This window comes from Agelaius tricolor, unplaced genomic scaffold (assembly GCF_023055355.1).
Source record: "Agelaius tricolor isolate 1412-34295 unplaced genomic scaffold, bAgeTri1.0.p SCAF_6, whole genome shotgun sequence".
Lineage (NCBI taxonomy): Eukaryota > Metazoa > Chordata > Aves > Passeriformes > Icteridae > Agelaius > Agelaius tricolor.
Genome location: NW_027269266.1, coordinates 18697898 through 18718600, shown reverse-complemented (window position 1 = coordinate 18718600; position 20703 = coordinate 18697898). Strand labels below are relative to the sequence as shown.

Here is a 20703-nt window from a genome sequence, read left to right as displayed (position 1 = left end):
CCCCGCTCGGGGCGGTCGCGGCTCGCTGCCAGCCGGGGCGCTGCGGGGTGCGGTGCTGCTGGCTCAGGGTCCGGGCCGCGGGGTGAGCGAGCGGGGTGTGGGGAACGCCTGCGGAGCCGCTCCGCCACCTCCGGCGGCCCACAGCCGTGCCGGGCTCGTCCTTGATGCCCTGGGCCCGACAAGGCGCCCGGGCCGGGAAACTTCGCCCGAGTTGAGGGGGGAGAGCGGCTTTCGGTCGCTCCGCTGCCGGCCCGGGAAGGCCCGAGGCGGGAGAGCGGGAGGCGGCCGGCGGTGTTCGGGGCTGGGGCGGGCGGGAGCGCAGGGCTGTGCCGGGCTCGGCCGCGGGTCAGGGCCCGGCACGGCCGGTGCAGCCCTGGCGGAGGGGCGAGGGCAGAGGTGGCCGGGACGGCAGCGCTGGGTCAGGCGGGGCTCCCCCCGTGTGGAGTGTGAGGGGACGAGCAGCTCCTCCCTGCAGAAGCGTTCTACAGCACCAGATGATGGTTACCAACAGAGTGAGCCCCGAGCTTAGGCGGCTTCACTGTGCGAGTGCAGCTACGCTGCTATTATTAGTGCTGGTATTTAATATTTGTACAGCCATAACAAGTTAAATATTGGAACTACATCCTCTCTAGTACTCCTCTCCCGACAGTTCCCGAGGGTGTCTCTGTGAAGGAACAAATGCCTCAATCCAAAACTGGGACCTTCAGAGCCTGCCTTCAGCTGCCTCTCCATCTGGAAGCACCGGCAGCGCTCTGCAAGATGCTTCCAGAGCTGCTTAAGCTTGTCAGGGCTCAGAGATTTCCCTGTGTGTCCTGTTGGGACATGACGCTCTACCATGCATGTTCTCGGTGGCCTGAGGCTCGCTGCCCATTCCAAGACACGGTTGCAGCAGGTTCCCTGCTCCCCTGGCAGCGGCTGGGGAGCTGCTTGAGGCTGAATCGGAGCGAGGGAGGTTCAGCTCCCCCTGCCAAGTGAGCTTCAGCACGGTGGCAAAGCCTCTGCTGGGCAGTGGCCTCGGGTTTTGGCACCCCCTCTGCATTAGGTCTGGTGTTGTGGTTAGTTTGGTCGTAAGTTGAAGCATACAGATCCTGTTGGTGAGGAACTCTGAGGAGCATAGCAAGTACTTGAATGTATACATGATCTCTAAGATACCTGTAAGCATAATTCTTTTCTTTCAGGTGTCTGTTGTTAAGGTTGGTATCCTCTGTATGCTAGAGGCTTGTGGCAGTTCTTGAATGAAACAAGTTTTTAGCTGGAGGTCATTTACTTCTGGGAAATTTTGTTTTACTTGTCTGGAATTCCCTTCTGCTTTACACTGGATACATTATTCAACGTCCTCAGTCATAATATGTTCTGTAATGTTTAAAGGTTGTTGCCTTCTTTCTGCTGGGGGCTGTGTTTCAGTGGTGGGTGAAGCAATGCTTCTAATAAGTAGTTTTGCATCATTTTGTCAGGTACTCTGGGATTGTTTTATGAAAGACTACATAAGTGTCATTTATTATTATGAATGCCCCTTATGTTTTGGAATTTAACAGATATAATATTTGCCATCCTGTCACCATCATCACATTAATTTTCATAGTTATAATTAAGGGTGGCAACAATGGCATTCAAATGCTTAATTATATTTCACGTAGGTGACCAGTGCTAACTTGCTGAATTAGTGCATGGTGCAGCAGGAACAAGTGTCACAGCTTCCCTCTGTGGTTAGGAGCCATCAGCTTGCTTCTCACACATAAAAATCAGTATATAGTGAAGCATATGGCACCAGTGAGTTCTGTGTTTATTAAAGGACTATGCCTCTGAACATTCTGTGAATTTTTTTCCTTATTTCACTTGATGTAGATCTAAAATGTTTTTCCTGTCTTTCAGGACTTGAAATACTGAACAAATTCATTTTTTGTCAGATGAAACCAAGACTTCTTAAGGTTCATGAAAACAGTGAGGCTTCTGCTTGTATCAGACTGGCCACCTGTCTGGTATGAGATCCATCTAGACTGTGGAAGCCTAAGGTACAAGGTTTGATTCAGAACAATTTTGAACTCTTTTACATTTTCTGCATTTCTGGAAAATTGGATTGCCAGCTGTATTGGAGGGGAAGGGGAGTATCCCATCCCTCTAGTTCTGAGAAGAAATTACATCCTCTCAGCACTGGTAGCGTAGCTTTTCTGCTTCAATGTCATTTTTCTGGTCACAAATTAAAAAGCTTCCTCAGAATTTTCTAAGCAGTGGTCATGTCTTTGGTCTGACAGTAATATGTATGTTAGTAATAATCCAATAAAAGCATTTTATCCTAACAATAGCTGGGATATGTTTCACAAGTGCTTAACTACTTAGATAAAAAGGAAGCAAGAAGAAAGACCACCACCATCATCATCTTTTAGATGGCAGCTTTAAGTAAATCACATTTTTTTACTTGGATCTCAGAAATGTAGAATCACTCTTCTCAAAGATACTCTGAAACCCTACTGTTGTGTAGCCACAGGGTGTTTCTTGAAGTAACTTCTGTGGAGGAGATAGGATCAAAGAATGGTGTGTTACCTGCTGAACTACTCCCTTTTTCTGCTCTTTTGGGATCTCATCTCTTTCCTCAAAATGTAAAAGGAGAATTGTTTAATCCCACAGTTGTCTTTGCCTTACCACAGTCACTACAGTGAGGGTTAGGGATCAGGTGAAAGGAGTGTACCTCTTTTTTTGCTGTGATTTATGTACCTTTTGGCAGATGGGTCATTTTCAGATGGGTCTGGAAATCTTCAACTGATTTTTAATGCTTGAACTCTGGTGTTCTGTAAGCTTTATTGCAGGACTTTGTTCTTTGTTGTTCACTGTAGACTGGGTAGCCAGGATTTTTTGAAAAACAGATAATAGTTTCCAGGACAAAAATACTGAGTTTGTATCTTCTTTCAGAAATTCTGTGATACAAAAAGGCAAAACAGTGGCAGGGTTCTGTATCCAGTTCTGGTTAAGACTGAAGATTCAGAAATACCTGGAAAAGAAACAGAAGGATATGTAGAAGACCTGACAATTTTTTCAGCTTCTGTGTGTTGGTTGTTCCTAGCATTTCACTGTTGTACCAAGATGGGGGTAAGATCTTCTAAGCAGGAGTTGTATAAGTAAGAGGTCATTGAGTCTGGCCACTGACAAAGCATGCAGACTGTAAAGCTTCTGAGGTAAAAGATACTCCTTGAGCTACACCCATCAGCTTTGAGCTTTCCCTTGACCCACGTTAACTTTTCGTGTGTGGGCTGGTTTCTTTAGAGTGGACCTTGAGAAGGACATACTGCTTCCATTTCCTGACACAGTCACAGAGAGCAGTCACAGGCCAAAGGCTTTTCTCAGGGTGTTTTTTCCCATTAGGTCTTGAGATTGGTTGCAAATTTTGTGATACAGTTCTTTGCAGTAGTGGGACATTGAATTTATTTATTTGCATCTAAGCTCATCACTCCCTAGTAAAGAAGGTGGTTTTCTGGAAGCCCCTGCTTTTTCCAGTTGCTGCAGTCTGTGATATTGAATGAGACTCTAAACCAAATCACCATGCTCTTTTTCAGCATGCATGGCTTTGCAGATCTTAGTGGATCAGTGACTGCTGTGCTCTGTGGCAAATCTGACATTGGGGTTCATTCATCTGAATTTTTCTAGATGGTAATGTTCAGTCTTGATCAAGAGGTAGTAATGCATATCACTCATCCATTGCTTAGATTTGTGTGGTGAATTTCTGCATTTAAAGATCATGGAGTGGTTTGGTGTGGCTCTCTAGGACTGCACAAGTGAGTGATAATGCTCCACCCAGCATGCTTACTGAAATGTTTGAGCTCATGTGAAAATATGTGTATGTTGCCTCAAGTAGAGAGAAAACCAATGAAAGTCAATGAGAATAACAATTAAGAGTGGAGTTAAGATGTACACTTGTTTCAGATTTGAGATTTAGAGGGAATTAAGGCTGGATATGCATTCCTGAAAAGGAGACTTTTTTCCCTACTTCTTGTTGTCCTCAAAAGAAAGAGAATATGTGCTTGTACCCCAGAACCCTCAAGAAGCAAATGTGAGTCTGTTAAGTCTTAAGAATATGAATGTATGTATCAACATGCAAGACTTAGCCCATATTTGCATATAGCATAATGTGACTTCAGTTCTGATTTTTGGCCTAAAAACACTATGTGTGCATGTAAAATATAATTAATGTTATGTTTGACCCTGGAGGAGAATTTTTATCTGACCTTTTATCAGGAGTAATTTTGGAAGCTGCCCAAAATGTAAAATCCCCTGAAGTTCTTCTAAAGAGATGTTAATGAAAAAACACTTAGGGGTATGCTGGTTTCAGATCTCTCTGAGGAAGAGAAACTTCAATGTGACTTTGCCTAGAGAAGCCTAGATTTTGAGACTGTTATCTGCACAGAAATAAGGTAAAATGGAAGTCTGACTATTCTGGTCACAACAGCTAAACTTTAACCAAATTGGAAAAGAATTGTGCCAAGTTCTATATTTGAGGTGACTTGGACTCTGCTTCTTGGGGCAAATCACGTGTGCTTGCTTTGATCCCTGGGGTTTGTCCCCCCTGCTGCTCTTGTCCTGGTGTGGCACTTCAGCTGTAAGGAAGCAATCTGATTTAGATATGCCTGGCTTAGAGTCTGGCTAGAGCCAGAGCATGACCCTCAAACCATGCAAAGCTGGAAGGTCTGTCTGCCACAAGCTGAGCCACAGAGGGAAGATGCTGTAAGCGTTTTCTCTTTCAGGTGAATATTTAAAAGCTTTGCTTCTCACTTACCCAGCTCCTTATCTGAGTGTGCTTTTCGGAGGTTCTGAGGGCAGGGTGGCAATATATTGGCCTTTCCCATGTGTGTACTGGTGTTTACATTTCTCTTAAAATTTAAGTGACTGCTTTTAGATTGTACAGCATTGACAGTGCTGTTCAAGCAGTGTAGCTGCAGTGGAGTGTGTGTACCTGCATATTTTGGTGGGACTTCTCTTTATCATAGTTGGATTATATAAGGCTTGTCTAAAGCTCTCCTAATTCTTTTTCATAGCACATACTGTAACCTTATATAAAGTCTTACTTTTAGTATTCTTTCTCACTTCTGTAGTGTAAAGGTTTTTTGGTTGCTCAAACCATATATAGAAAATATAGTGAAAAGCAATATTTAGCATTTCTTTTGGCTTGACTTCATAAGGAAATGTGTTTTTGAATGGTTTGGGGACCAGAGGTAGGTCACTGAAGGCCACAACATTAACCCACTATTCTGAGTATTTCCAGAATAATGTGTTTCATGAAAAAATGCAGCAAGGTGGAGTAGATGATGCTTTTTAAATAATTCTCCCAAGAATTCTCTAGGCTTTGAGTCTCTTGGCCAATGTCTACCCAGTCAAGAACTTACGCATCCAAAATGGTGAGGTTTGTGTGCATGCCATATGAAGATACAGCCACCCAAAGGTGGGAAATGGAGGGTGGCCCACAAAGGGAGGAGCTGCAGCATATACTCCTGTGGGGTTAGGCAGGAGTTTGTGTGGGAGAGAGGCACCATAAGTGTTCCCCTCCTTTCTCATAAGAGCTTTGTTCAAGGCATGAAAAGTCTCCGGTGTGACATCATTCCTTAGGACACAAAGCCTTGAGTTAGCTTGAAGTTCAGCAAACCATGGTACTCTCATAGCTCCATTTTGGGAGAGGAAAAACACCAATGCCATTCTGACCAATGTCAATTCTGAACATTTATGACCTTTAATAAAAATAATATGTCATTTTCAGAGCAGCATACCTGCCATTTCTACAGAAGAGGCCCAAGTTTGCCCAGAAACCTCAATTTTTTCAGCACTTCCACTCATTTTCAAATTCTTTTTCTTGGGCAGAATAACCCAAAAGCAATATAGGACATGTTGTTATCTCATGTAGACGAACTAGTGATGGTGTGTGAGAGCAGGTGTAGGACTACAGTGTCATAGGTCTAGGACTCCTTTGAAGTGACTGGTGCACAGGGAATTGCTGGACTAAATGACAGGTGAGCCTGCATCTGTCCTGGAGCAAATGCAAGTTCTGTCCTCCTGCTGCACAGCCCCTGGAGCTGTGCTTTCCTGACAGCATGCATGAGCAAAAAAGCCATGCTTACTGAAAATCTGTGTCCAAGGGAGTGTTCGGTGTCAGGTGTGTTTGCACTGTAATTAGCACTTGTGAATATATTTTTGAAGAAGGTGGAGTAGGTCTCTGGAGGGTTAGAAAGCTTGCTTGTCTGGTGGGGAAGAGGAAGAACTGTGTGGGCAGTATTGAATTCCTTCCTTTCTGTAAACCTCTACAATGTTGGCAGAAACATGAGGGAAGAGAAAAATCAGGGTTTTTTTAAATTCTTCTTGACGTAGTCTGCACATGTTCTCTTTGTTCTCTTACCCTCTGCCTCTCCTCTTCCTTTGTCTTGCTAACTTTTCCCTTGTCACAAAATGTTTACATGTGGGGAACAGTGAGATAACACAACATAGACTAACTAATAGAAATTTCCTACAGATGTGTCACATATTTTTAATTAGTGGCTTTTTCATGTTCTGTAGGGGTTGCTCAAACTAGAATTGAATACTCAAAACATTTCCTCCCTCTGTAAATATATAGTGAGCTTGTGCTGTATTGCATTTCCCAGGGCTATGTGATTATAAAGGAAAGACCCACTTAAAATACTCTTGATGCAGCCAGGGCAGTCCTTGTTTCTAAATGGCAGCTGTGTTTAACTTTTTCTGGGTACAGTTAATACCCATTGAGCCTTTTTTTTTCCTTTTTTTTTTGTAAATTTTATGTCACAACAATCTGGTTTTAATGTTGCTCTAATCTCACATTGTAATGTAACGACAATGAAATGATTCTCACACCGGTCTACAGAGAATCTCTGCTAATGCCATTAAAATGTGCTTACCGAATCAAAGCAAATGCAGAATTAGCATATGGAAACTGTGTTTATGTGATTATAATGTTTCAGCAATATGAGATTACTGTAGGAAGCAACTAATCCAAACCTAGGGGGACTTCCCATTACAGGGCCATTAAAATGACACAATGACTGAAGCACACATTTCAGATGGGAAAAGCAGAAACATAAATCTTGTCATCAGTATTCAGGCAAAACATCTATTGAACTCAGTGGAGTTTTTACCAGAGTCAGGAATGCAGCACCATGACCTTTTTAGTAGCAAGTCTCTTTTCTCTTAACAATACCTCTAGGAAAAATATTTACTTCACCAGAATTTGATAGTTGCCTAATGGTGAGAGTTGTATTTTATGCACTATACAGTTAATGGTTATAAAGATTTGTCCAGAGTTTACTACAAAAATGATAAGGTAGTGTTTCACGGCTTTTGTGAAATAATACAAATTTTGATTACATCTTAAAGCAATTTTCTCATTTTTTTAGTCTGAATTTGTAATTTTCAGGAAATATAATTTACCTCTCTCTTTATGCAACACTCAGAGCTGAGAAGTCTTTGTCTGTGCAGGAGCTCCTTGGCAATACCACCACATAAATTAGTGATTTTCAAAACCAAAATAGCTGTTATTGCCAGATATGAACCTACCTGTTTATCTTCTGTGATAGGAATCAGCACATTTTCCCATCCCCTCAGACTGGGTTAAGATTAAGGAAATATAATTCACATGTCCTATGTAAAGCCATCTGAAATATATTTGTCTTGTCCTGAATTGTTTCTTGGATTGCTCCTTAGCCCATGAAAAGAGGATAACATTACAGAAAGTGACTTGTCCTGTCCTACTATAGGCATTCAAAATAAGCTGGATGAATTGCCTATAGATATGTCCTTCCATCTCCAGATGATTGTTCTGTAGTAGACATACATCATTTAAATGGCTAAATGAGGTGATATGAATGCAGTCCTTGGTGTATGAAAGAAGAAACTTTTTCAAAAGAAAGTTCACTGTAAAACATGGCAAGCAAGTCATGAGTAAACCACGCAAAGAGAGATTCCTGTAGTAACATATACTTGCTTGAATTAAATAGGAATCCTAATTCCATTTAAAAGCTATTTGCACCTAAAATCTGTTTTAAAAAGGTGTAATTCTGATTCAAGTGAATCTTATTAGGAATAATGTATCATAGCATAACCAGGGCAGGCTCTTTATGTGAATGATATAGGGGGGAAGATATCAGAACAGTGGTTTCAAAAATAATTCCAGTCACAGGTTGTTGACTGTCTTTATTTTTTATAGTTCTTTTATTAAGAATGGTGGGTTTCTAAAACTGTGTCAGTTAACAGGAACAGGCATTAATATTAATACATTTTTCGTGAAGATAAAATTAGGCCTACTTTAAATGCTGTTTGTGTCAGTTTCCATTTTTTGTGATGCTTCTTATATTTATAAAAATCCTTGGCCTCCCTCAAAAGGTTCTGTAAATTCTGTATGTGAGCTGTAATCTGAAATCTGGAGTTTAAAAATCAACAAGTTGATGTCCGCTACAAGAAAAACCTGGCATGGGAACTAGTAATTGATTTGTGTCAAGCTTTAGCAAAAGAAATTAAATACTTGTGTATTTAATTGTATATAGGTTTGGTTTGCTAGCTTACTGAATGGATTGGAAAATTGTCAGTGAACATGGGGAAAGAGAAGTGTGAACCTAATGTAGAGGGTAGTTATCACTCTTTGCTGTCAGGGTTTTACTGAATGCCAGAGTGTACATATTTAACATTAAAAAAAAGGGGGGGGGGCAAAAAAATAAAGCAAAGGTAATGCTTAGAATTATGTCAGTTGCTTTGCTATGCATATAAGAATGACTCAGATCATTGAACTTTCTCCAAAATAGTGGCTTGCTCTATATAGAGCACCAGCCTTCTTCAAGGATGGAATTAATGACTGTTTAATTGAATTGCAGCTAGGAGCAGTTTCTGACTAAGACAGGTGTTTTGCTTTTAATTATTTGCTCAAGAATAATATTTTCTGAAATCATGCACTTCCTAATCTGTTTGGAAGAAAAATAATCCATCCTATTAATCAGCCAGCAGTCTGTTCTATGAGAGTAATTTATTCTACCTTCTCAAACAAGTTAGCATGCTGGTCCAGGAACAAAATTCCTAAAAGAACAGTTCTTCCTAATCTGCTTTTACACAAGACTAGTAAACATAGTCAGTCAGTCATTTCTACTTTTATGGATGACCAACTCTTCATATTACAATGAGCACCAGCACTGTAGACTTCACTGGGCAGGCAATAGCTGCCTTTTCCAGGGGCTGGGTCACTTTTGTGCATTGGTACTCTGACAGTGACTGCTTCTCATGAGATCAAAGTATCCCCAAAGAGATCTTGATGTTCCTGTGCCCTTTGATATGTAGAGTTCAGTGCCCTTCAGATTTCAGTTTTTCTGTCATCCTGGTAGATTAACTTTAGCAGTTAAAAGGAAAATGTCCTCTGAGGGCTTTACCAGTAACAAACCCATGTTTATGACATTATTCACTAAAAGGGAGGCAGAAATGGGAAAGACCTCTCTCTTTAATCAATAATGCATGCTCTAGTTAGTCCTTTCCTCTGGACATGATTAAACATGTATTTTGTTTCATAACTCATGATTTTGGTTGACTAGGGATTTTAACTATATATCCTCAAGCCTTTGTGACTAGCATCTGGAAGATCTAACATGAACTAACAAAAACCCAAAATCCCAATGGGGAGAGCTGCAGTTAATTCTAACCTGCAGTGAGTTAGGCCAGATTGGCACAGGGACTTTGACATGAACCAACTGCGGACTGTAGCCTCAGTGTTTGTCTTCGTCACTGCTCATTTAAAGTTTTGAGAAGTAACATTTTTTCATTGATATTAAAGATGAATTAAAAAGTGTCTGAGATGCTGAGGCTCATATAAATTGTTAGATCAAGGTCTGTTCTTAACTGGCAAAACATTTGCCCACTGAAGCACTTTGGCATCTCCACCACTGTTTGTGGGCTGTGCTGTTATCTTTGGCGGCTGTTGTCAGCCTTAGAGGAGTGGTCCTGGGCTGTTCCAGACCTCCAGAGCACAGCTGGTAGGAGAACCTGAGCCCTGCTGAAGCCAGAAGAGCAGATTATCACCCCCACCCATGCATCATTCCACATAGAGAGGGGCAGACAAGGTGCCCAAACACGGACTGCTTCCTTGGTATGTGAGAGGGATACTGAGTCTTGGAGGCCAGAGATAAATATACTGAACATACCAGTAAGGAATATTCAGCCTTGGTGCCAAGTGTGTTCATCTGGTGGCTGAAGCTGACAAAATTTGACAGCTGCTGAAGAGCAAAGAATCCTACATGAACAGACAGTGGTTTTATTAAATAGGAAACATTTATCTTAATGTGATACTGACTACAGCACAATAAATGATGACAATTGCCATGTACTGGAATGTGGTGTGTTTATGTTGCTGGAATACTGATAAAAACACAGTTGGGTAAAATAAATACCTTGTTTTTCATATTGACCACCCTGCTACAAACAGCTTTTGGAAACATCCCAGCAAACACACACAGAGTGTAGGTACATGTGCTAGAGGGAGGAAGGATTTCAGAAATTGCCTGAGAAAACACTGCTCTTTCTGAAATGTTTTTGTTTCCTTTCTTCTTTCCCAGACTCCTTTAGGATCTGATTTTTTTTCTCTTTGTTAAAGAAAAATGCCTTCCTTGAGTGGAAAAGTGCAGACTGTCTTGGGCCCTGTGGAGCCAGACTGTCTTGGCTACACGTTGACTCATGAACACTTGACTATGAACTACAGCAGCTGCTTTTGTCCACCTTCTCCAGGGCAAGAGCCTTTGTCTAATGGGCCCATTGAGATGAAGAACTTGTTTTGGATTAAGCAAAATCCCTACAGCCATAAAGAAAACCTTCTTTTGTATCAGGAGACAGATGCTGTGAGGGAGGAGCTGCTGCATTTTAAAGCAGCAGGTGGTGGGACAATTGTGGAAAACACAACTACAGGGATTGGCCGGGATATGAATACTTTGAAGAAACTTGCTGAAGAAACTGGAGTTCATATTATTGCTGGTGCTGGGTTTTATGTGGATTCCACTCATTCTTCTCAAACACAGGCCATGACAGTGGAGCAGGTAAGTCTTAACCATTGCTTCAGTGCCTCTGTCCTGTGAATTATCCCTGGGTAAGCCAAAGTTGGAGAGAAGTTCCAGTAAAATGATGGAATACAGAGGTGCTCAGCATAGAAAATGGGAACAGCATTACTGCTTGTGTGTAATATCTGGAGCAACACTAATGTGCTTGGTTTATCTGTCAGAATTTCCAGTTCTTAAGCTCCATTTTCTTTGAGGGATTTGTTATAATGGAACAGTAAAAGGAAAATACAGTAGTTCATGTGTGGACATTTGGTACACCACAAACTATCTTGAGTTTTTGACTATTTTTTAAGGAAGGAGTTTATCCTTGCTATCTCTTCTGTCACTTTTTATGGCTAATTGCTTCCCATTGAGTTTACTCTGCATTCTTGTAAAAAGCATAAATAATTGCAATATTTATAAGATAATTGTAAATCACTGCTCTGCTCAGGCTGTGTGTTATAGCTCTCTTCTCTGTCATTTGTCCAGGCTTTTCAGGGCATAGTCTACATCAGCATGTTTACACAGTGACTAAGACAATGTGTTAATAATAGTTGAGGTCCCCAGATGTTCCTGTGATAATAAATATTCATCTTTTAATAAGAAAATGTGGTGATGAGGAGAAGAGGGAATGGAACTCTCCAAGGTAGGAGTCTGTGAATGTGTATGAATAGAGCTGACAATTATTTTTAAAAAATCTGTCACAGTTTACAAATGAGTCAAATTAATTTTAAAAATCAATGGTCAAAATTTGAGCAGTGCTGCCAACAAAACTGGACCCAAGCTGGCCCAAACTGTACACAAGAGTACTGCTTTTCCTAAATGTTCTTCCATTGCTTGAAATACAAACAGATACAAATAGCATAGACACAAATAGATTTCTCAAGGCAAAGGTTTCCCTTCTGTGTTTGATGGACTGATGGAGACCCACAGATATCCTCTACTCAGTACTTAGAAGGTTGGCCATCATCAGTGCCATTTTGTGCTCTCAGTTCTGAATGTATGCTTAAGACACATGGCCTATTCTGGGAAAGAAAAAGTAAAGCTTTTATAACAAAGTAGTTTTATTAAGAGATTCTGATGGGTTTTGTCTATGCACACTCTTAAGCAGGCTAATTTTGATCCTCTAAATTTGTCAAACGAGCTTTGTTTTGTAGTTCTAAAGTCAACAGATCTCCCGTTGTTTTACATTGTCATTTCCATAAGCAGGTTTTGCCTTAAACTTGTCTCTTCAGGATGCTTGCCAGAGTTTCTCTCTTCCCTATATGTATGACAAGGTTTCCTTATTCTCTGATATCTTGTTTTGCAAAAATTACATTGAATTGTGTCTGAAGCCAATTCAGGAGTGCAAGGCAAAGGTTTTGGAATAAACTAACTTTTTTTTTTTTCAAGAAAACTTAATGTCTGGCCAAATCAGAGTTCAAATTACATGTAGACCAGCTTTCTTGGCAAACCTGGACAAATGTGTGACTGCATACTGTTAAACTGATTTGCTTCTGTGTTTATTTTGGTCTTAGTGAATGGCTAGCATAACATTAGTTGACAGAAACCAGATTTTAACTGCAGTGTTTTCACACACCCACCTATTAATTAGGTAAGTTCAGAAAGACCTTGGGAGCGTAACTAGCCTAGCATCCGTAGGCCGAATTTGATGCTATTTAATGCAAATAGTAATAATAACCAACAATCTCATTTTCCTGTTCTCTAGCTGACAGAGATTATTGTTGATGAGGTATGCAAAGGAGCAGATGGGACTAATATCAAGTGTGGTGTGGTGGGAGAAATAGGTTGCTCCTGGCCTTTGACTCCCAGCGAACACAGAGTGCTTCAGGCCACAGCCCAGGCTCAGGCCCAGCTTGGGTGCCCTGTTATCATCCATCCTGGCAGGAACAGCGACTCCCCTTTCCACATCATCCGCATCCTGCAGGAGGCTGGGGCTGATGCTTCAAAGACAGTCATGTCTCACCTTGACAGGTAAGGAGAATATTCTGCTGGGCTTCCTGCAGTGTTGCCACACTCACTGGGGTTTTGCAGAACTACACTGGGAAAAGGTGACATAGAGTGTTACCCTCGAGTTAATTGACTCAAAAATAAATGCTTATATAGAGCTTGATCTGCCTCCCGCACTACAGTCAGGATCAGGTTTTAGATTCACATTGGTAAGAGATTTGGTGTTTTAGATGCTGTCTTTGAAAGCCTGGCAGAGGGATTAGGAATAATTGTAGCCACATTTTAAAAATGGGAATTTCATTAATTCGTATCCCTGCACAAATCCCTGTATTTACAAAGCATTGGACACTGACCAGCTCTCACTAAATGGGGTTGGAATTTGCTGGGCTTCCAGTGTTTTTGAAAGCTGGGTCACTCTGAATGGCCTTACCAAAATCTCGCAGAAGCTAATGGAGATTTCCTTAATTTGGCTGGAGTCTGGATCAAAGCAAAAGGCAGATTTTTAATGTTCTACTACCAGAGAGAGGAAGTACTGCTTAAAAAGAAAATAGTTGGGTTTTGGAGAGTCCATAGCATAGACCAGGTAGTTCACTTTTAGTTTCCTTGAGAACAAAAGCCAGGAGCTCCACATGAGGCAAAGAGAGAAATTGGGATGCTTTTCTGTCTCCAGTTTAGAAATATAGCCCCTATTACCAAATCAGTTTTGTATGACCTTGTCTTGCTCATGGTGAGTTGGAGTATGTCCAAGCATTGATTAGTTTGGCCAGTTGCTGAATAATGGAGACTATTTGTGGTCATATGATTCTCAGCAATTGGATTGTCTGCCCTCAGTATGAATGTAATACAGGCAACAGCACTGTGCTCCAAATTTCTCATGGTTACAGGCTCTAAGAGCTTGCAAATTGAGCTACAGGTGTTTGTTATTCTCACAGAGCTCCTTGTTCTACTTGACGATTTTAGGAGCATAAAATTCATGCCCTGAAATTATATTTGATTATTCATAAATTACTTCTTTTTTGTATTTACCTGTGTTCCACTGTATCTATAGCTGTATTTTTCACCCCTTTTTGAGAAAAAACTGGTTACTTAAATCTTTTTATGAAAGAGGACTGAGCAAGCTGCAGGTATCAGTACTTACACAGCCATTTTGATACAACATAAACATACAATTATGGCTTTTTGCCTCTTATACACTGTTGTAAATTGTTGAATTAAATAATTAATTGATGGAAATTAAGCAGTATAAGTAGAAAAACAGAGGTGCAGTTTCAATAACAACTGCTGATGCACAATATGACATTTCCTTTTATCTCTTTCTATCATTACTTTCACACATTCAGGTTGGCACTTGCTGTAACATAAACTACTGTGAAGTTTGGCTTTGCAATGTGCATTTAACATTTTAAGTCTCCTCCAGTTAGAAAAATCCATGTGGGAGCATCCCAGTCCCTTAAATGTGAGATAAATTTGTACATAGCTCTGTATTTTATGTCTGCATTTCACATAGACAGAATGGTAGTTTTCCAGTGGATTTACAATTAAATGGTAAAACTAAAATGCTAGCTACCATGTCTTGCAATTTAGCACCTTAAAAAAAGGTAGTACTTCCACATAGTGGAACTACAGTGTACTAAAAGGCTGGAAGCAAAAGCTATTGAGCCTCTTCTTTAGTCATTTGTTAGGGGTTAAGGTTATAAAGGAGATCCACATCTTCACTCGAGTAATTTCTGTTAGAAGTCTCACAGCAACTGTTACAAATTCGGGGCAACATTACAGTTTGGTGTCTGTCCCCAGGGTATTTATGGCTGAGTTCCAAATTAGAGGGTGCTTCACCATGTCCCACCTCCTTTTCCATGAGCTCAGAGCTGTTCAGGGACAGTGTTGCCCAAACACCCAATGCCAGCTCAGAGATGAGCAATTTGAACTGGGAACTGCTGCCGTTGCTATATCCTTGTGGCTCACTGTGGGACCCAGTGGCTGAGGAAATTAAGTTCTCTGGCTCTTCATTGGGATAGAACACCCAAAAGCATGACACTAACAATAGTTTTTAAAAGAAACTGTTCTGGCTGTGAATTTGAAATAGATTATTGGGTGCTTTTTCCACCTGCACAGGATTGAAGACTCTTGGCCGATTGTCTCCCTGTGAACTGAGCTGGGCTGGATCTAAAATAATCTGTTCTTTTGCTCTGCACTTTGAAAACTCATTTGGTGATAAATGTTCAGTCTCTGTAAACTGTAACATTTATTTTAAAATAACATTTTTTATTAATTACAGTTGGCAAGTCTTACACTCCTGCTGATGGCAGGCTTGTTTGAACATGGATTTTCTCTCTCTCAACCCATCTGTTCCTCCTACTTGATCTGTAGTTAAGTCATAATATTGAAATTATGACATCAGTCATTTCCATAGCAACAGACTGTGATGTAATTGTATAAGGTAAAACTGCTTTGTGACATCAATATCTGCAATAATAAAAAAATCCCCCAACAAACTACTGCCCTTTTGGTTAACTGTGCTGCTCTTGTGGAAATGTGGTTTCTTCTTAAAAAAAATAAATTGTGTGGCAGCTATAAAGACAAAATTGTATCACTTGAGTGTTTTTGTTTTTCTTTGAACAGCTTATACAGTTGGTAAAAATGGTTCAAAGAAAACCCAAAATATTCCAGAGAACTCTTATTTCTGTTGCTGTTCTTTTCTGGATAAGTGAGAGGTGCTAGAAGCTTTGTTCCTTCACTTTTCTAATCTGTTGCAAAGCCCATGTCCCAGATACTCACCATTATGTATTTTGGTAAGAGCGTTTCCTTAAGGCGTTCTGGCCAGATCCCAGTGCAAACAATGATATATTGCTGTTCTAATGGCAATCTAGAAACATCACTGTACAGAATAGAAACTAAAGACAAAGTTGTATATTGCTGGTGTGTGATGGATGAAACAAGCCCTGGGTGAAGCTGTCTCCTGTAACTCTTTTGGGAAAGTAAATCTGTCTTGTGTGAGTAATCCATTGTCTTTTTTTTTTTTTTAATATCACTATGAATTAACCTCCTCCTTAAATGTCCTTCCTTGTTAGGTTGTCTGTTGAGAGGGTTAGTGATATCAAAAGTAAGTAACTTTTTTGTTTCCATTTAAAGATTATTGGAGAGGCTTTCATTGTTTCATGGGGAAAGAGTTGGTTTTGTTTTGGTTTTTTAATGCATGAAATCTCAAATGAATGTAAGAAGGACAATGCTGTGTGTTGTCTTAAGTTGCATGTGTCAGACAGGAGTTCTGTTTCTCAAATGGGTGAATTATATTGTAGATTATTTGGTTTTTTCCTTGCAAGTAGGAGATCAAAAAGTACCTGTCCTCATACCATATGTTTTATTCCTGTTACAGTGCTGACTCTGTGTTATATGTGTTCTGCAGGACCATATTTGATAAAAAGAAACTTCTGGAATTTGCTAAACTTGGATGTTACTTAGAGTACGACCTGTTTGGTACAGAGTTCCTTCACTACCAGTTCCATCCAGATATTGACATGCCCAGCGACAACGAGAGAATTGCAAGGTATCTGCTCCCATGCAGCTTTAGCTATAGCATGGCCACTGATAAAAAAATATTATTGATTAAAAAATACTTGTTTTAAGACCATCACAGAGTGATTCTGCTTGTTGTTCAAAACTGTCTTCTATCATGCTGAAATAATGCCATTTTCCCCTGCTGCTGTCACACAGTTAGAGCAGCATGTATCATTTCTTCTTTCTGAGAGGAAGATGCAGAATCACAGTGTTTTAGGAAGTTACTTGAGAAAAAGATTAAGAGCTTTTTAAACTTCATTCTCTTTCCTAATTCCATGCTGATCTGGTTGAATTTATACAGTCTGTAAAAAGGAAAAGGCTGACAATACTGCATTTATGTTAGGATTAAGTACTTCTGTTTGAAACATAGTATTGGAAACTTAGTGCTGCTACTAAACATCATCTGAGCCTGTTTTATCTCCTCACTGGTTTGCAAACCCAGCAAAACTCACTGGTTGTTTTGGATGGATTTGTGCTTCCATCCTGGAAAACTGCCTTTTTTCTTTCAAGCACTTTATCACCTTTCCTCCCACTGTCCTTTTGCCCTTTCTCTGTTTTGAAGGATGTGATTCCTGTCTCTTCAGAGCTCCCAATCTCCTCACACTCACTCACAATGTGAAAATATTGGTCCCACTGGCAGGGTACCTCTTCCCTGTTTCTCATCAGCACCTGCAGTCTCAGCTCAGCTGCATGGCCAATCTGTTGTGCTGTGCTAACACAAAGTTTTGCCAAGGAGATACATTCTGTACAGAAACTGTCTGAGAGAAGGTAGGATCAGCTGGGAATGGACACCTCACTCCTTCCACTCCATCTGGAGGTGTGATGCTGCCATGCTGTTTGTCCACAGTGTGTGTGAGAGTGAAGTGGCAGGTGCCTGAGGGGTGGGTTGCCATCCTGCCTGTGTCTTTTTACCTTCCAGAGTCACAAACAGTTCTTTCACTCTCCTTGATGAGAAAGATTTTATGATTGCTGATTACTAATGAAGTAACTTCTAGCTTCCCCTTACATCTCAGACATAGTTTCCCTCCCCCTCATTGTCAGATTAATCTTGAAACTAATCTCTTTTCAAACTGTTCTCTCCTAAGAAGGTGCTGTGGCTATCCTTCCACCCTCCCAAGCATTTGCTGCTGCTTTTCACACTAGAAATTGTTTCTCTCTTAGCAATGCTCTCAGTCTTGCACTCAGTATTTTAAACTGTTGCAAGGAGTCCACAATTTTCCCATTTAGAAAGAGTAAAGCTGCTTCCTCTGCTGTGCCTCCTGCCCTCTCCTGTGCCATGGAAAGTCAGCATCTATGGAAGCAGTGGGGAATATATAGAGAGAACTGGACTAGGCCTTGGTTAACAAGTGCATGTTCAACTGTGGCAGAGTTTTCATTCCATCCATGATGCTTGCTCAGCCACCCTCATCTCTCCTGAAACTCTCTAGTATCTGAGTATTTCTTGCAGCAGGCTGTTCAAAGGAAGAAAAGATGAAAGGTTTGTCTTCTCATTGCACAGTGTGAGTTTGTGTATTTTTGTTATATCAGTGTACCCACAGTGGACTAAGGATGGCTGGGGCAATCTCCTTAGGGTTTTGTTTTGTGAAACAGCACCCCAGAAGTAGAAACCAATTTGACCTCTAAATGAAAACACTGAATAGAAAATACTTGTTCACATCTTTTTTGCTTAAAACACAAACTTCTGTAGTCATAACATACCTACTTAACTCAGTTTAGCTGTCTGTGTACTTCAGCAGTTTGGCTGTAGTCTGCTGCCAATGCAAGCAAAACACTGACTTCTGTTCTGGGGCAATTTGGAGTCAGAAAGTAATAACTATATATAATGGAATGAGCAAAAAGGAGCAATGGATACAGAATGGAAAGGATCATATGCCTCCCCAGCCCATGAAATGAGTCCAATATTAAAGGAGGTGATTCTAATATTATGTTTGGTCAGCAAAAACTTAGTCCCTCCAGTGCCATTGCTTTTACTTTCTGGTTGGCTTGTGGTCTTTCTGTATTTCAGGCTGGAGGAGATTCTTGTGATGTTGTTAGACTATGGTTTACGTAGTGTTGTGCACTGTATGGCACAATGTGTGGTGGATTTTTGAAAAGCAATAACATTTTACCAAATTCTATCCTATTTGCCTTCTTTCCACTGCCCATGCTGATGTGGTGCTGCTACATGTATCTCCTTGTAACTACCTGTAATAAAAACTGACAGTGAGGGGTTTCAGGTACAGTGTGGGTACTTGTAAGGCTAGTTTTTGTTTTCTTGCTGATCACAGCATTGTCAGGAAGGTAAGGATTAGGATTTCAGAGTGCTGGCAAGTGATGGAATTGGAGGCCTTCCTGAGGAATGAGCACTTTCCAGGGCTGGTTTGTCAGTCCCTGCCACTTCAGTGCTGTAATCCTCTGCCAGACTAAATGGAAGCTTACTGAGAAACTTGACAGTCATGCAATACAGGAGTGTAGACATCCACATAATACAAATGCTAAAAAAAAATGAGCTGATCAAGGGAGTAAGGCTATTTGAATGAAATGTGAAGCAGAAGGACTTGTAGTAGTCCTGCTACAAGAGTGTGACCAAAAGGATTACTTCTTTTTCCAAGCTGACTTGTCATTTTGCCAAGGCTGTTTAGCTGCACTGCCATATTAATTAATGCCCCTTATTTCCTGGCATATGCTGTGCCATGCCAGTCTTCTTTGTCTTCTTTAATGAACATCCTTGCAATGTGTTTTGATGATAACTGTCTATATGGAGTATGATACTGGCAACTTCAACTTTTTATTAACCTGCTTTGCTAAATGGGATTCAACCAAAGATCTGAAAGTATTTATGTTATTGAGCCAGGCTCCTTTAAAGGCCTGTCACACACAGAGTCTGGTCATTAGCAAATGTAATGGGACCAGCCTTGTGACAGCAGCAAAAAGTAACCTGCTGAGAAGGAATTTATCTAGGAAATTATTATTTACTCATTTATATAAAACCTGTGTCCCATGCGTGGTGATGCTGAAGTTCTTGAATTCCTCTGTGGAACTTAGGAGTCTGGAAATGCAAAGTCATGTGCCAAAAGCAAAGTTTGGTGTGTTTTCAGAGGTGGGATATTTTCCATGCAATAAAAAATGTGTTTTATTTTTGGGTAAATGTAAGGAGTATATCCTCTGAGCACCTATACAGTCCAGCAGTACAGGAATGTAAGAAATGGAAATGCTGTTGTAGAGAACTTTCACTGACAAGGATGCTGTTGTAGAGAACTTTCACTGACAAGGATGCCTCCAACTTTTGCAGGATTCGTACGCTGATTGATGAAGGCTATGAAGACAGAATTCTGATGGCTCATGATGTGCACACCAAGAACAGGTTGATGAAATATGGAGGTCATGGATATTCACATATCTTAAAAAATATAGTTCCTAAAATGCTAATTAGAGGCATATCCCAAGATAAAATTGATAAAATACTCCTAGCAAATCCAAAGCGGTGGTTGACTTTTAAGTAGGAACAATGAATAAATATGCCTGATTTATAAGGAAGCTTAATAAAATTCAGGTTTCAGTAGAGCAGTCATTTAAAAAAATTTCTGAAAAACTAAAAATTAAGTAGATGCAAGCAAACTAATTGTAACTTTTCTTTTTAATTAGAACATCCAAATTGTGTACTGTCTCTACGTTTTCTCCCTTCTAAAAGTTTGCTCATTAATGATTTACTGAATATGAACCTACCTACAGAATCTTTTCAACTAAAATTTTAAAATATTTGTTTCAAAAGCATAATCCAATACTGTTACTGAATGTTACCTCCAAACTACTTCTGAAGATGTGTCACCTGGAAGGAAATTTCCTTGGAAGGAATTTATGGTTTTCAGTTAAATTTCCTGTCTTCAGGGGCTGATTTTAATCCTTGTAATACTGTCAATCTTCTCATTATCCTCATATTCTTTGAGTAATACTTGATTGAAAGGTCTGGAAATTTTAATTAGCTTCCATTGACAAGAGAAGGCAAGATGAATCTCAAAAAAGATAAGGTTTCTTTCTAGTTTAACAATTTACTTATTTGTAACTGAAAATGTAAAAATACATGGAAAAATATATTTTTGAATAAAGCATTTTGATCACCTCTTAAAGTATGTGCAGTATTATTACAGATGTCTTTTTCTAATTGCATTAA

The 20703-nt window shown here is 40.2% G+C and overlaps 1 protein-coding gene across 4 annotated transcripts; it reads left to right on the top strand.

Annotated features, from left to right (window-relative positions):
- The first annotated feature begins 4 nt into the window (after positions 1–4).
- On the top strand, positions 5–20659 carry PTER (phosphotriesterase related). 4 transcript variants are annotated; one of them, XM_071428913.1, is made up of 6 exons: positions 5–82; positions 1873–2012; positions 10575–11048; positions 12757–13022; positions 16402–16542; positions 19825–20659. In XM_071428913.1, the coding sequence occupies exons 3-6, from the start codon at positions 10617–10619 to the stop codon at positions 20033–20035; spliced, it is 1050 nt and encodes a 349-aa protein (XP_071285014.1). In that variant the 5' UTR covers positions 5–82; positions 1873–2012; positions 10575–10616; the 3' UTR covers positions 20036–20659. The 4 variants fall into 4 exon arrangements, with proteins under 4 accessions (XP_071285014.1, XP_071285013.1, XP_071285015.1 ...); XM_071428912.1 differs by lacking the exon at positions 1873–2012 and having other exon boundaries at positions 6–82; XM_071428914.1 differs by lacking the exon at positions 1873–2012 and having other exon boundaries at positions 10–68.
- Positions 20660–20703: the final 44 nt, after the last annotated feature.

What these genes read in the sequence shown, in the direction of transcription:
- PTER (XM_071428913.1), top strand. Translation starts at nt 10,617, where the DNA reads ATGCCTTCCTTGAGTGGAAAAGTGCAGACTGTCTTGGGCCCTGTGGAG. An exon ending in AGGCCATGACAGTGGAGCAG is followed by an intron (nt 11,049 to 12,756) that starts GTAAGTCTTAAC and finishes CCTGTTCTCTAG; the next exon opens with CTGACAGAGATTATTGTTGA. An exon ending in GTCATGTCTCACCTTGACAG is followed by an intron (nt 13,023 to 16,401) that starts GTAAGGAGAATA and finishes TGTGTTCTGCAG; the next exon opens with GACCATATTTGATAAAAAGA.